This window comes from Barbatula barbatula (genome assembly GCF_947034865.1).
Source record: "Barbatula barbatula genome assembly, chromosome: 3".
NCBI classification, from domain to species: domain Eukaryota; kingdom Metazoa; phylum Chordata; class Actinopteri; order Cypriniformes; family Nemacheilidae; genus Barbatula; species Barbatula barbatula.
In genome coordinates this window covers 1,175,591-1,191,424 of record NC_136764.1, presented here as the reverse complement: position 1 = coordinate 1,191,424, position 15,834 = coordinate 1,175,591, and the positions used below count along the sequence as shown (strand labels likewise).

Sequence of the window (15,834 nt, the reverse complement as noted above, 5' to 3'; positions counted from 1 at the left end):
GCTCCAGTTGCCAGACATCTTTCATTCAACAAAAAAAATGAAAATGATGTCACCCTGAAGTCATTTCACAACCTTCGTTCACGTTCGGAAACACAAATTAAGACTAAACTCAAAGCACAGAAAGTAAGTAAAGTGCTATGGTTCAAAACTCTTTTATTTTATTTTTTATTATTTTTTTACTTTTATTTATTTTATCAAGCGACGTGACTCTACAAAATTATTAATGATAATCATAAATCTAATGGTTTTGTCGAGCTTGTGCAGAGGCAGCAGTTTTTGCCAGAGGGGAACTGGAATCCCCTGGTAAAGGCCTGGTTTCCCTCTGAGGTTTTTTCTCCTCCAATGGAGTTTTGGGTTCCTCGCCACCGTTTGCAGACTGTTTTGTACTGTTTGCCTAGCCGGGGGGGCTGCTAGAATTTGATAGTCTTATTTAATTAACACTGCATATAGGAATTTATAGTCTGTCTGATATTTGACCTGTGTTTTGACTTAACATTTTATGTTTTGCTTATAGTCAATGTTTTCTTGTACAGCTGCTTTGTAACAATGAACATTTTTAAAAAGCGCTTTATAAATAAAGTTGACTTGACTTGAATATGTTTTGTCAAATAATCTGGTGGGGAAAGTGTCATTGCATCCTGATTTAAAAGATTTAATGTATACCCATACAAATAGTATTTTTATTGTAATATTGCATTGTAATATGTATGGAAATAGTTATTTGTTTCAATATATATTTCTTATCTGTTGCAATTAAAAACATATAAATTCAACGTTTAGCGTCTGCTAAATGACTAAATGTAAACATATAAACCTATAAAACTGGATGGATAACATATTAAAAGCTTCGATCTCCTAACAATAAAGAAAGAAGCTAGCCAACAAACCGTGAATGGTGCATATTCCCCAGATGACGATTGCGTGATATCATTAATATGGCTAACTTATTCATTTATAGAGAATTTGCTTTCATATTAAGCCTTCCCAGATAGCACACATCCATATGGCTTACGTCTATTTAACGTATGCATTTACACCTGCAAGACATCTACAATACACAGTTTGCTCATCTGCAATACGCCTCGGAGATGTCCGCTGACGTCATGTAGACCTCTAGAAGACGTCCGTAAGATGTTTATGATTTAAAATGGATGAACAACAGCTCTTTCCAAGATGTTTAGCAGATGTTTTTACGCCGCAGATGTTTTCCAGATCTTTAGCAGACGTATTACAGATGTTCAGACATCTACAATACACAGTTTGCTCATCTGCAATACGCCTCGTAGATGTCCGCTGTCAGACGTCATGTAGACCTCTAGAAGACGTCTGTAAGATGTTTATGATTTAAAATTGATGTAAAGCTGCTCTTTCTAAGGTGTTTAGCAGATGTTTTTACGCCGCAGATGTTTTCCAGATCTTTAGCAGACGTATTACAGATGTTCAGACATCTACAATACACAGTTTGCTCATCTGCAATACGCCTCGGAGATGTCCGCTGACGTCATGTAGACCTCTGAAGACGTCCGTAAGATGTTTATGATTTAAAATGGATGAACAACAGCTCTTTCCAAGATGTTTAGCAGATGTTTTTACGCCGCAGATGTTTTCCAGATCTTGCAGACGTATTACAGATGTTCAGACATCTACAATACACAGTTTGCTCATCTGCAATACGCCTCGTAGATGTCCGCTGTCAGACGTCATGTAGACCTCTAGAAGACGTCTGTAAGATGTTTATGATTTAAAATTGATGTAAAGCTGCTCTTTCTAAGGTGTTTAGCAGATGTTTTTACGCCGCAGATGTTTTCCAGATCTTTAGCAGACGTATTACAGATGTTCAGACATCTACAATACACAGTTTGCTCATCTGCAATACGCCTCGGAGATGTCCGCTGACGTCATGTAGACCTCTAGAAGACGTCCGTAAGATGTTTATGATTTAAAATGGATGAACAACAGCTCTTTCCAAGATGTTTAGCAGATGTTTTTACGCCGCAGATGTTTTCCAGATCTTGCAGACGTATTACAAATGTTCAGACATCTACAATACACAGTTTGCTCATCTGCAATACGCCTCGTAGATGTCCGCTGTCAGACGTCATGTAGTCATCTAGAAGACGTCTGTAAGATGTTTATGATTTAAAATGGATGAACAACAGCTCTTTCTAAGATGTTTAGCAGATGTTTTTACGCCGCAGATGTTTTCCAGATCTTGCAGACGTATTACAGATGTTCAGACATCTACAATACACAGTTTGCTCATCTGCAATACGCCTCGTAGATGTCCGCTGTCAGACGTCATGTAGTCATCTAGAAGACGTCTGTAAGATGTTTATGATTTAGAATGGATGAACAACAGCTCTTTCTAAGGTGTTTAGCAGATGTTTTTACGCCGCAGATGTTTTCCAGATCTTGCAGACGTATTACAGATGTTCAGACATCTACAATACACAGTTTGCTCATCTGCAATACGCCTCGTAGATGTCCGCTGTCAGACGTCATGTAGTCATCTAGAAGACGTCTGTAAGATGTTTATGATTTAAAATGGATGAACAACAGCTCTTTCTAAGATGTTTAGCAGATGTTTTTACGCCGCAGATGTTTTCCAGATCTTGCAGACGTATTACAGATGTTCAGACATCTACAATACACAGTTTGCTCATCTGCAATACGCCTCGTAGATGTCCGCTGTCAGACGTCATGTAGTCATCTAGAAGACGTCTGTAAGATGTTTATGATTTAGAATGGATGAACAACAGCTCTTTCTAAGGTGTTTAGCAGATGTTTTTACGCCGCAGATGTTTTCCAGATCTTGCAGACGTATTACAGATGTTCAGACATCTACAATACACAGTTTGCTCATCTGCAATACGCCTCGTAGATGTCCGCTGTCAGACGTCATGTAGTCATCTAGAAGACGTCTGTAAGATGTTTATGATTTAGAATGGATGAACAACAGCTCTTTCTAAGGTGTTTAGCAGATGTTTTTACGCAGCAGATGTTTTCCAGATCTTGCAGACGTATTACAGATGTTCAGACATCTACAATACACAGTTTGCTCATCTGCAATACGCCTCGTAGATGTCCGCTGTCAGACGTCATGTAGTCATCTAGAAGACGTCTGTAAGATGTTTATGATTTAGAATGGATGAACAACAGCTCTTTCTAAGGTGTTTAGCAGATGTTTTTACGCAGCAGATGTTTTCCAGATCTTTAGCAGACGTATTACAAATGTTCAGACATCTACAATACACAGTTTGCTCATCTGCAATACGCCTCGTAGATGTCCGCTGTCAGACGTCATGTAGTCATCTAGAAGACGTCTGTAAGATGTTTATGATTTAGAATGGATGAACAACAGCTCTTTCTAAGGTGTTTAGCAGATGTTTTTACGCCGCAGATGTTTTCCAGATCTTGCAGACGTATTACAGATGTTCAGACATCTACAATACACAGTTTGCTCATCTGCAATACGCCTCGTAGATGTCCGCTGTCAGACGTCATGTAGTCATCTAGAAGACGTCTGTAAGATGTTTATGATTTAGAATGGATGAACAACAGCTCTTTCTAAGGTGTTTAGCAGATGTTTTTACGCAGCAGATGTTTTCCAGATCTTGCAGACGTATTACAGATGTTCAGACATCTACAATACACAGTTTGCTCATCTGCAATACGCCTCGTAGATGTCCGCTGTCAGACGTCATGTAGTCATCTAGAAGACGTCTGTAAGATGTTTATGATTTAGAATGGATGAACAACAGCTCTTTCTAAGGTGTTTAGCAGATGTTTTTACGCAGCAGATGTTTTCCAGATCTTTAGCAGACGTATTACAGATGTTCAGACATCTACAATACACAGTTTGCTCATCTGCAATACGCCTCGTAGATGTCCGCTGTCAGACGTCATGTAGTCATCTAGAAGACGTCTGTAAGATGTTTATGATTTAGAATGGATGAACAACAGCTCTTTCTAAGGTGTTTAGCAGATGTTTTTACGCCGCAGATGTTTTCCAGATCTTGCAGACGTATTACAGATGTTCAGACATCTACAATACACAGTTTGCTCATCTGCAATACGCCTCGTAGATGTCCGCTGTCAGACGTCATGTAGTCATCTAGAAGACGTCTGTAAGATGTTTATGATTTAGAATGGATGAACAACAGCTCTTTCTAAGGTGTTTAGCAGATGTTTTTACGCAGCAGATGTTTTCCAGATCTTTAGCAGACGTATTACAGATGTTCAGACATCTACAATACACAGTTTGCTCATCTGCAATACGCCTCGTAGATGTCCGCTGTCAGACGTCATGTAGTCATCTAGAAGACGTCTGTAAGATGTTTATGATTTAAAATGGATGAACAACAGCTCTTTCTAAGGTGTTTAGCAGATGTTTTTACGCAGCAGATGTTTTCCAGATCTTTAGCAGACGTATTACAGATGTTCAGACATCTACAATACACAGTTTGCTCATCTGCAATACGCCTCGTAGATGTCCGCTGTCAGACGTCATGTAGTCATCTAGAAGACGTCTGTAAGATGTTTATGATTTAGAATGGATGAACAACAGCTCTTTCTAAGGTGTTTAGCAGATGTTTTTACGCAGCAGATGTTTTCCAGATCTTTAGCAGACGTATTACAGATGTTCAGACATCTCCCAGACGTATTGCAGATGAGCAAACTGTGTATTGCAGATGTAAATGCAGACGTCAAATAGACTCAAGTCAGATGGATTGTGCTCTCTGGGTTGTACCGTGGTTTCGTTTACACTCTGAATTTGTGCACAGTTAGATTGGTTCGTTAACACTAAGAGAGTTAAACTCTCACTGTCGCTTTAAGTCCAGGGAACGAACACTGTACAGTGTAGTTTGAGCACTACGGGAAGCGGGAAGCATGGCGGCCGCTCGAGCGCGCAAGAGATCTCCCGACAGTAACGCGAAACATGTCGTGCCGGGAGAAGACACCGGGACATCGGCGTTATATCTGAAGTTATTCGCTGCAGGTTTCTACGGACTCGCTTCTTTTCTCATCGTTGTAGTTAACAAGAGCGTCCTCACAACTTACAGGTAACACGCATTACAGAAATCGCGTTTATATTCGGTCGCTTTCATTGTGACGCGATCTTACCGCAACATTACGGCAGGCCTTGTTATTAAATAATCGGTACATTAACTTTCGCTGACGTTGCTCACGTTGACGTGACTTTAATAAAAAGCTTCGTCATAGTTTGCAAGCACACCTGCAACCAGGTGAAAAGCCGCTGTTCATTTTATTAGACTCCTTGTGTTTGTAACCCATGGAAGTGACGTCATTTTTGTGTTATAATCATTGATAGGATACAAATATATTGCGTTACGTTAGCAGGAGGTTTAATACTGTACTTCATGATTCATATAACCTCTGTGTGTTCACAGATTCCCGTCCTCCTTATCAGTGGGAATCGGCCAGGTACGACCCTCCGTTTGACCCATTCATAACATTTCACTATATAAACTGATACATTAACATCTATCACGTGTGACACGAGTTCACATTTGACATTTTGCAGATGTTGGCAACTGTTTTTGTTTTGCGAGGGGCCAAATGGTTCCATGTGATCGATTTCCCAGATTTCGACGGGACTGTCGTGCAGAAGGTAAGAAGAGATGTACGGCGTTTGTCATTGTGTCGTACAGGCCAACGCACACTTCAACACTTTTGCTCAGATTTTCAGTCTGGACTTGTTGCAGGAAGTCTGTGCAAGTCTGCAGATTCCATCAGTTAGTGTGTTTCTATCTAAAACATTCAAAACGAATGATGTCTAGTTTGAAATATATATATATCGTAGTGTATTCCAGCCGTAAGATCAGAGGTTAAATATAACAAACCATGAAAAGTGTCGCCTGCTGAACCGAATGGAAGAACGTCTGGAATGAATAAATGATGAAATGATGTTTATTGCAGGTGTTTCCTCTCCCTTTACTGTATGTGGGAAATCAACTAACAGGCCTGTTTGGAACAAAACAAGTCAAGTAAGGGCTTCAATATTAAGACCAGAAAGACCAACACGTGATGATCACGACTTTTGTGACGTATACACTATCACTCTCTATATATAGCGATGAATAAAACCACTGCTTATATGAGTCAACTAATACACTTGCATTACCGTTAAAAACAATGATTTAGGATTTATATATAAATTCAACACTCACGCTTTGTCCTTTTGTAAGTATTGTTATGTTTTCAATAAACTCTCATTATATCTTATTACACGGCTGGTTGGAGTGCTTGGTTCTGATCGGCCAGTCAAGACATCTGCAGGTTCATTATTCACAGACTCAAAACTAATAACACACGGTCACCCACATGCAGCAAATCATTATGACAGTTTAAATATAAATTTGTTATATGACATTTATATTTACAAATATTACAACCAAATTGCCATTTGAACATCATTTCTTACCTTTAAAACCGACATTAAACCGGCTTTACTTCGCAGACGGTCGGCGTTCTGTAAAAGTTCGCTTATAAAATATTTCAAATTCACTTCTATTTTTTTCTCGTGTGGCAAGTAGCCGTGTAATAAGCGGGATAATGTACAAGCAGCGACACGGTCGGGGCTTATTTCTGCTATAACAACCGGCTGCCTGTACATTATCCCTGACGTATCACGCTGTGTGTTTTCTTTTGCAGTCTGCCAATGTTTACTGGGCTCAGAAGGTTCTCCATTTTATTCACAATGCTGTTTGAGGGTTACCTGCTGAAGTATGTGTGTATACTCAGTGTTTGTTGTAGACTCGGAGCAGTAGCACTATAACGCTCATGTGTGGCTTTTCATCTACGTGTAGAAAGACGTTTTCACGGTCGATCAAGGCAACAGTGTTCACCATGATCTTTGGAGCATTTATAGCTGCAAGGTGGGCTATTAAAACATTATTCTACACCTTGACTTGTTTTCCTTTCCGGTCGTGTTTTCTTCTCATGCCTGCTTATTTATCGTTGCATTTATGTGCTAGTCTGTAATGTTTTATCGTGTTAATAAACAAGCCTGGACGGCATTCAGCATCATTTGGGTTTTGCGGGTTATTGTGACCCTGTAGATTTACATTTGCTTCAGTCTCACTTCAATTAAATATATATGTATTTCCTTTCACAGTACAGATTTAGCTTTTGACCTCCACGGATACATTTTCATTACACTTAACAACATTCTGACCGCTGCTAATGGGGCTTATATGAAACAAAAACTGGACTCCAAGGTAATGTGACCCTCAGAGATCCTTGCAAACATATTGCTGAAATCCTGCTTTAAAATGCACATTTGAGTCGGTTCAATGTGTTCATAACATATATATATATATATATATAAAATGTATCCAGCTTTTCTTTGTCATGGTATTTTACCCTGCTTTTCAGGAACTGGGAAAATACGGGCTCTTGTACTATAATGCTTTATTGATGATCATTCCCACTATTGTTTTGGCGTACTTCACCGGCGACATTCACAAAGTAAGAAGTGAATAAACGTTCTCCTGATCAGCAAAGGTTTTACTCTTTAAGCTTAATATCATTTAGAAAATGAAAGTTTATCGTGCAAATCTTTTCCATTTGATTGTGTATAACACAAGCTATGTGTGTATGTTCAAAGAAAAATACGCAAAATAAATGCGTCTTTTGTGAATTTCCAGGCTTTGGAATACGATGGTTGGACCGACCTTTTCTTTGTTTTCCAGTTTGTCTTATCGTGTGTCATGGGGTAAGAGTGATATTTACAGTCTTTTCTAAAATGTACAGCTTTTTAAACTCGCGATAATTCAGTCCAGTAATGTATTTTCCTTTAGTCTTACACCGAACTCAAAACGAAAAATAAAATGCTAAAAATTAATATGGTATCAATATGAATTCGTATAGTTTACTGTGTAACTACTAAGTTACCGTGTAAGCGTTGTATATAGTGTGTTCAGTGTTTTTTAGCCAGATTAAATTGTAATATAATAATAACATTTTTTGATATCAAGTGTCATATTTGTATTGTTTTGGGCAGGTTTATTCTCATGTACTCCATTATGTTATGTACCCATTATAACTCAGCTTTAACTACTACAATTGTTGGCTGTATCAAGGTCAGTATTTACCGTATTAGCCTCTCAACACTGCTGAACTACAGTAAATATGGTGTGATGTTATAGTTAACATATATTCCTCTAACAAAACCCAACAGAATATCTTGGTGACGTATATTGGGATGGTGTTCGGTGGAGATTATATCTTCACTTGGCTAAACTTTATCGGCTTAAACATCAGGTAAAAATGTGTTAATATGCAGGTTCTTCAGGTATTTCAGGTAATCTACATTATTTCCGTCCTGGATATCATTTGTTTTCAACAGCATCGCTGGCAGTCTCGTGTACTCGTACATCACTTTCACTAAGGAACAGAAAAGTAAGTGCTGTATTCTACACGGTTGTGAAGCAAAATATTCAAAAGCAAATCAATCAAAACCTTAATGCCATTGGTTTCATTTCCTCTCTGACTATGAATTAAAGTGAAGTGTGTTAGCAAAGTGTTTTGTCTCTCAACAGAAACAAGTTGATGAAACAATCAACATCAAATGATCACAAAAGATGAACGTCAACAAATGATGGTGGGAGTCAACGGTGGATGTGTTTCATAGTGCCTTTGGCTCTACAGCTTTGTCTCTGAAAGTATTTGAAGAGTTTGGTTCCAAAATGAGAACAAAAATCATGACCTTTCAACACGATGTAATCAAATCATCAATTATGTGACCCTGGACCACACAACAAGTATGGATAAATTTTTTGAAATTGAGATTTATACATCATCTGTACGTTGAATAAATACGCTTTATAATCAATATTTGGCCAACTATTTGAAAATCTGGAATCTTAGGGATAGAAAAATAAGTTTTAAAGTTGTCCATTGGATGCTGGTGTAGGCCGTTGATAAGAGGAAACAGGTTTGTTTTAACGCTCTCTATCGGCTTAAATGCTTTAATGCTGTTGTGGTGAGTAGATGAACCTGAAAGCGGTAATTCTAAATGAAAAAATATTAATTTATATATTTATGGTAATTTACAACGATCTTCATGTTACGTGATCTTTGCTGAATATCCTAATAAGGAACAAAATTGATAATTTTGACCCATACAATGTATTTTGCCAGTGCAACAAATATACCTGTGCTACTTACGACTGGGTTCGTGGTCCAGGGTCACAAATATCATCAGTTTAGAACTCAGAGGTCATCACTATGGAGATCGCTTTTGCACCAAAAAAATAATTCTCTATTGAGAAAATGAATGATTTTTTCTTCTGAAACTCAGAAGCGATCGATTGTTAACCTTTGTTGACTGTTTAATTTTAATATGCACTATTTCATATTATTTATATGATTATTTTAATCAAATTTATGAAGGTTGGTTTAAGTTGAAAAAAAAAGTTGTTGATGAAATCTTAAACGATGTTCCTTCTCTTATTGTCTTTACTGTCTATTGTCTCAGTGATCCGTACCCGTCATGTGTCTCTCTGAAATAAAGAGGTTTATTTTGTAATGGCCGACTGTATATTATCCCACTTATATCTACGAATTAAAAAAGTATGGCGGTGGCGTGACATGAGACATAGAAAATGGCATTGACTATTTGCAAAAGAGTCATTATACAGCAATATTATCATAGAAGGCTGTGATTGACCAATCAGAAGACAGTAGTTATGTACAAGCAGACGATACTACAGCTTAGAATACATTCACAATGTTTATTAGATAAACGTCAGTCTTACAGTCATGGTTTAAATAAACACCTCTCCGCACAATATTACAAGAAGCAGTGGGCAATGACAGACGACTGCTCTTCATCTGCAGTGGGCCAGATTCAAGAAGTCATAGATCACATACACGAGTGGAAACTTCTCAGGAAACATTGAATAAGCCAAATCAAGATTGCAGTGCAGATAAAGCACTAGAGAGGTTTATTTGCACGGGTAGTTCAAGGACTGCTGGGAGTGTGAATTCACTTCTGTAACAAAATACTTCAAAAGTTACGCTTGTAAATGTAAGGCATATCTGGGAGCACAGATCTTTCCCATCTCATAGAGTGTGTGGGGGCATAAAATAATATTACATAAGCTTTTACACATTACAGAAATGAAAAAGCTTGAAATAAATGTGAAAGACTTTGAATTATTCTGCGTTGATTGTTGCACCAGTCATTTTTTTAATTGATTAACATCATAGCATTGCGTTCCTTTGCATTAATAGTGGATTGAGGAAAGGCGTTACAGTCACAGTCAGTCAATATAAGTGTTCGTTTGCTACAAAAAACAGTTTCCTCACAATCGTCAGCTGTGCATGAAACGTACAAAAACTCCAAAGGAAAAACGTCAGGTACACGTACAGTGATTATCAGAAGCATGAGGTGTGTGCAAGTTAACCATCATAAGTCGTGATTGAGGTAAAACCCACAAGAATGAAGCTGGGCGAATCCATACGTTATGAATACTAAAGGACCAATTTTTTGCAAACCTGTTGGGAAAAGGATGGTTTTCATGTATTACAGCGTCTGATGACAACAGGACCGTCTATAAGATTTCTATATGTGTAAATGGACAGAAAATCTTCATATTAAAGCTAATAGTCTTCCTTTTCTGTATGCAAAATATACATATTTTCATTTAGGTTAGGGCATAAAGATTCACCCAAAGACTGGACCATACAGCAAGCAAACCAACGAGTTTCCAAGCACTTTACAGCAAAGCTCAGGAGTGATTCTCTTGGCTTATTTAGTTGTACTACAGCTGTCGGGCCTTGCAGTACGCTGACTTCACGCCCACCAACAAACCCTCCTCATGAATAACAAGTAATGGCTTTAATAACGGCATATTCACCCATTGTCAAAATGTCTTAATAAAAATATAAATATCTCGTCGGTAAAAAAATATCAGACAAATTCCGTTACAAATAGAATATACATTTCTCTGTAAAATGGTTTGGTGAAAAAGGAGCATCGACCGGCTGTAGTTGGAGTTGACGGGTGGTGTTTTTGGAGCAGCTTGGCTTTGGGTTCAGGGTCGGATGGGCGTCACAGCGCTGTGTCCCATCGCACCGCTTCCTGTTTTCGGCCTGAACTTTGATTCAGTCTGAACTTTGATTCAGTCTTCCTTCGCTCTGGAAGGGTCCGTCTCAACCAGGACCGGTGAGTCTGAATCTGTCCGGCACTTTTTTGTGGGCCTGTCGAGAAGTCGCGTCACAGAGCCGTTAGTGTCCGTGTTAAGGGTGTCTGTGAGTTTACAGCCGTTGGAGTCCTGATGATCTGTCTGACTGTCCCCGTGACTGTCCGTTCCGTTCGAATGTAGAGACTCACTCTTCACCTCGTTCACGCTGCTTAGTGTCTGTGTGGAGTCTGCGCTGGACACGTGACTGCTGAATCCTTCAGTAGAAACCATACGGATTCAAATCAATTACTGTTTAAATACACAAACAAGAAAGCACACAGAAATCGTTGGGCGTGTTCAAATGGTACCGTTGTGACCGCTGACGTCCTCTCGCTCCGATTGGCTGGCGCTGCTGCTGGAGGGGGCGGGTAAGGGCGTGGTTGCTCGACTGGAGGCGGTGCTCTCGGTCTCATCCAGCAGTCTGTCCATGTAATCCCTGCCAGAGAGCACATGACGACAATAAACCCACGCGCTCCTTTTTTTGTTGACGTACGATTATCAGGATTTTTATTCCAATGTGTACGGAGGTACTTACGTCACCCCGGGGTGAAGGTTGTATTTCCTTTTTCCAAGCCTAGTTTGTTGTGCAAAGAAATCATAGCGTTCTGACTTCTTCCACATGTAATAAAAGGCCACACAGTCCCCGACTGACCGCGTTCTGACCTGAAAGCGGTCGAATCAAATCAATCACTTATCTAGTGGTTATCTACAGGTGTCTGTCATTAATAACAACATGCAAATGAAACTTTCTGTTGTGATGAATGACAGAAACAGAGCCGTACCTTGTTGGCCTGGATGAAATGAAAGTCTTTGCCATAAGCCTTTAAACCTTGTTCGAAACTCCTGCATTCGTCCTCTGTCCATACAGACAATCCCTCTGCAGCAAAGACCAACCATTTTAATTCTATTCGGTGGGATTCTTCAAATCGAATCCAAGTAAACAAACAAAAAGCTTTTTAATGTAACACTGGAGAGATGACGATAAAGTTGTAACGGCACTAACCGACCATCTCTCACCTCTGGCTGCTTTAACGTTAAATCTCAATCTCCGTAAAGCTTCTGCGGTGTCAAAGTTACACTTCACCAGCTCATATAAGGCCTGTGGGGAGAAAACATGTTTGTATTGTGTGTTAAGTCGCACTGTTTTATTATAAAACCATTGAGATCAGAGGTAAATACCTGCTCATTGTCTTTGATGTGGGATCCTTCAGGAATAGCATCTACTCCCATCTCCTCTCCCGTCCGTCGACAAGCATCAGTGAGAAAATCCACCACTGTGTTTTCGGGGAGGACGTCAGGATTCCACAGCAGCTGGTCATCGTATTCATACACTGCAAGTGAAGGAGTCGAAGATTCGAACACTAGACGTTGTGTTGTATAAAGTTATTAGAGAAAAGCGGAGCCCACATGATTATAATACGATACAAAAGAACAATATTATTTGGATCACTTCCCGAGCTATTTTTCCCAGCTGATAGGAACAATAAAACATTGACAGCCGATCAAAATCTACTTGAATTTTAAGGTCTCGTGCAAGCTAAAGTAAACAATGTTAGACCATGTTCAAATTTGACTTCCGTCTGTTTTACGTTATAATCCTATGGAGTAAAACATGTTTTCAAAAAAGTCCTTGAAAAGTTGAAAAATAAAACGCCCTACGCTTAGCACCTTTTTCACAGCTAACCAATGACAAGCAAGTAGCCAGAGCTGTCACTTCCATAACAACATGCGAGTAAGATGATTGGTCGAGCAGGCTTGAAAAGCTAAAATGGCGTCCAAAATGCCGGCTGGGGCATAATTTAGCGCCATTGTCAAAAAAGCAGTCAAATGTGAACACAGCCTTAAAAGTTCAGTCAATCAAAACCCACGACTACATCAAGCCTATACAGTTTATGAGCATATTCCAACCCTACAAGAAATAAAAGGCAAACTCGTACCTTTCTCATTCTCCTTGTATTTGCACAGTCCAGACGGGGTTTCAGCCTGATACATGGAGCCGACCATGATCTCCTGTTGAGAACACATTATTGACAGACATTAAATCTGAACAGAGACAGGGACGCGTAATGATGATATAAGAGCGTAACAGTGTTTACTTTCTTCCAGTCTTCGGAGGGAACATAGTCTTCATCCTCTTCTGATTCCTCGTCCGCTTCATTATCTAAAAAACAATTCAATAAGTCGTCAAGAGATGTCTTAGTCGGTCTCCAAATACAGACTTACTGACTAGTCTCAACTCCCTTACTCTGAAAGTAGCTGCGGTTCTGAGACCGTATGAGTTCAGCTGTGTTACAGGCTGGAACCGCACCCGCTCGGCCGTCAGTGGAGTGGCTGTCCTCCTCCAGACCCTTGAAGATCTTCCCTCCATCCTCCTGGACACATCGCACATACATCATGCAAAAACTCTTCACGATACAATCTTAACATCCCAGTTCCTTATGGGACAGACCTTGCTCTTCTTTAGTTCTCCAGTGCTTCTGCTGCTCTCATCATTATCCATGTCCTCTCCTTCATCTTCATCATCCTCATCTCCATCCACATCCTCCTCCTCCTCCTCCTCGTCTTCCTCCTCCATCTCTTCTTCTTCTTCTCCCGTTGAACCACTCCCTCTGTAGCCGTAGAGGTTCAAGAGCTCCTGGATGGGCATTTCCCTCTCCTGCGGTTCACAAACATTACACATATATCCCCAGTTAATGCCAGTATCCGACCTGTTTAGGATTATTCAATATATGTGACATGAACATGAGTGTTAATCGTCCGTATAACCCAACAATTTGACAAATACATGACACAACTCAGATCTCAGGGTCAGATGTCCCCACAGCAGGCAGGACCTTATACGGGAATAAACATCAGCGGATGATCGACGTGAAATCAAACCTTTTCTAGTTCTTCTATCTCATTGCTGAAGTTGCCGTCTCCTTCAGGCAGCTCTTCGTCTTCAGGCGTGTGATCATCCTCATACTCTGGTAACAACATGTCTGCTGAGGGCTCAAAGTCGACGTTATCTGAACCAACCGAAACTCCTTACAGAGAGACACATGAGCGGATAGAAAAAAACATCAGGACACTATCGGTTATTTTTCAGTGATTATCGATGTCATTATGAGAATAGCTGTTAACCGTCACCGCCCTTTTTGAACATACACGTGAAAATACACTATCCAAGCAAAAATGGTTAGAAGTCATGAATGCTTTGGAGTACAGTCTTTTTTGAAAGAAGACATTTAGCATATTAGTGCTGACGCGGAATCACTTCAGTAAAACATTTATATTTTAAGGTTTTGATCATATATAAAAAATATATTTATTCATGTAAATAAATATTTGTCTAAGCCCAAAAACCTGTAGAAATTCAAAGCCACATGTGTAAACCAAGAGAATTTGAGCTCGATCTGTAACACTTCTATCTCCTGTATCGCAAATGTCCACTTGGGGGACGTGAACGCTTCAATGTATATTTCCTAAACACCACAACACATGCTGAGAAGGTTTTCCCCTTCTCTTACTTTCTCATGCACAAACTCAACGAATAAAACACAAATGTTTCATAAAACTAACATATAAATAGGATAAAACCAAAAATAATATCAGAAAACTGAAACATATTAGAAATATAAAACTATTTACAACTTCCTATCGTCAAACAGTGGTCAGATTCTTATTCTAGAGGATAAGACCTGTCCACAGATATACAGTATAGTTTGTCATGATTGGAACCTTGAAATAAACCGGTGGAACGGTGACAGTTAACAGGTTTTAAATCAATATATTGCACTTATATTTGAAGGATTTTATAAACATGGACTCTCGTTTCCTGCCATTCTTGGATTTAGATAACTTTTGTTGTCATTTGATGAAACCTTGTGGGAGCATTATCTCCTGAAGAACATGTTTAGCAGAGATGTGTGCAGTCTTGGATACAAAACACGTACGTTCAGGTATGTAGTTAAAAGTCTACACAACTGTATTTTTAATATAATCTGCCACCATATACACAACATAATTGTCATCTTTCAGTATCAGCTACTATTCTTGGATACATCCCTCCCTATAGAATAAACATCAGCTTAGAATGATGGAATACATAACCGTGTCATACCTGGGCTTGAACTCCCCAAGGAGGGCTGCAAAATAAAAACAACACAATTAAATCATTTACATCATTGTTTACTCTACCCAAAAAATCCCCGTTGTACGTGAAACATGAATGAGATGAGTGTTGCATTATAAAGGTTGAGTAACTATATTCACATTCAATAAGAGTCTATACATTCACAATCTATTGTACGCTGACATCAACAAAATACGTAGGATTGAATCTGTATTCAATAGAATCACGAAAGCAAGGAAACATTTCCCTTATATAACAAAATGGAAAAGATTAAAGAGAAAAAAGTTTGTGATGTCAGCCGAGAAGGAACCTTATTAAATACAGATAAAAGATAATAAAGAGAAAACCTAAGATCTTATAATGTGGACAAATAAACTGCATAAGAAATCCAAGAACATGTATTAAGGGATATATATCATGTATGATCATCCTAAGAATAACTCTTAATAAAATCATGTCTGGTTTGTTTTTATGTGAATGTGGAAAGAAAAGACTGAATACAGATAA

The 15,834-nt window shown here is 39.0% G+C and overlaps 2 protein-coding genes across 4 annotated transcripts; one reads left to right on the top strand and one right to left on the bottom strand.

Annotated features, from left to right (window-relative positions):
- The first annotated feature begins 4,857 nt into the window (after positions 1–4,857).
- slc35d1b (solute carrier family 35 member D1b) lies at positions 4,858–9,616 on the top strand. Of its 2 annotated transcripts, XM_079453033.1 has the most exons (13): positions 4,858–5,063; positions 5,412–5,445; positions 5,546–5,632; positions 5,941–6,008; positions 6,676–6,747; positions 6,831–6,899; positions 7,139–7,241; positions 7,399–7,491; positions 7,671–7,738; positions 8,027–8,105; positions 8,204–8,286; positions 8,372–8,424; positions 8,565–9,616. In XM_079453033.1, exons 1-13 carry the CDS (start codon positions 4,891–4,893, stop codon positions 8,573–8,575), a joined length of 993 nt encoding a protein of 330 aa, XP_079309159.1. In that variant the 5' UTR covers positions 4,858–4,890; the 3' UTR covers positions 8,576–9,616. The 2 variants fall into 2 exon arrangements, with proteins under 2 accessions (XP_079309159.1, XP_079309158.1); XM_079453032.1 differs by lacking the exon at positions 8,565–9,616 and having other exon boundaries at positions 8,372–8,555.
- A 129-nt stretch (positions 9,617–9,745) lies between these two features.
- Positions 9,746–15,339, bottom strand: mier1b (mesoderm induction early response 1b, transcriptional regulator). 2 transcript variants are annotated; one of them, XM_079453027.1, is made up of 12 exons: positions 15,316–15,339; positions 14,094–14,239; positions 13,663–13,869; positions 13,459–13,585; positions 13,310–13,374; positions 13,151–13,223; positions 12,393–12,544; positions 12,231–12,312; positions 11,996–12,132; positions 11,749–11,876; positions 11,522–11,649; positions 9,746–11,428 (listed from the first exon to the last, which is right to left on the bottom strand). In XM_079453027.1, exons 2-12 carry the CDS (start codon positions 14,190–14,192, stop codon positions 11,151–11,153), a joined length of 1,476 nt encoding a protein of 491 aa, XP_079309153.1. In that variant the 5' UTR covers positions 14,193–14,239; positions 15,316–15,339; the 3' UTR covers positions 9,746–11,150. The 2 variants fall into 2 exon arrangements, with proteins under 2 accessions (XP_079309153.1, XP_079309154.1); XM_079453028.1 differs by having other exon boundaries at positions 11,996–12,090.
- Positions 15,340–15,834: the final 495 nt, after the last annotated feature.

Bases quoted from the DNA above. Each gene is read 5' to 3' on its own strand.
- slc35d1b (XM_079453032.1), top strand. From the start codon at position 4,891: ATGGCGGCCGCTCGAGCGCGCAAGAGATCTCCCGACAGTAACGCGAAA. The intron at 5,064-5,411 runs GTAACACGCATT...GTGTGTTCACAG, and splicing joins AGCGTCCTCACAACTTACAG to ATTCCCGTCCTCCTTATCAG. The intron at 6,748-6,830 runs GTATGTGTGTAT...ATCTACGTGTAG, and splicing joins TTTGAGGGTTACCTGCTGAA to AAAGACGTTTTCACGGTCGA.
- mier1b (XM_079453027.1), bottom strand. From the start codon at position 14,192: ATGTTGTTACCAGAGTATGAGGATGATCACACGCCTGAAGACGAAGAG. The intron at 13,870-14,093 runs GTTTGATTTCAC...TGTGAACCGCAG, and splicing joins AGATAGAAGAACTAGAAAAG to GAGAGGGAAATGCCCATCCA. The intron at 13,586-13,662 runs GTCTGTCCCATA...CGATGTGTCCAG, and splicing joins GAGAACTAAAGAAGAGCAAG to GAGGATGGAGGGAAGATCTT.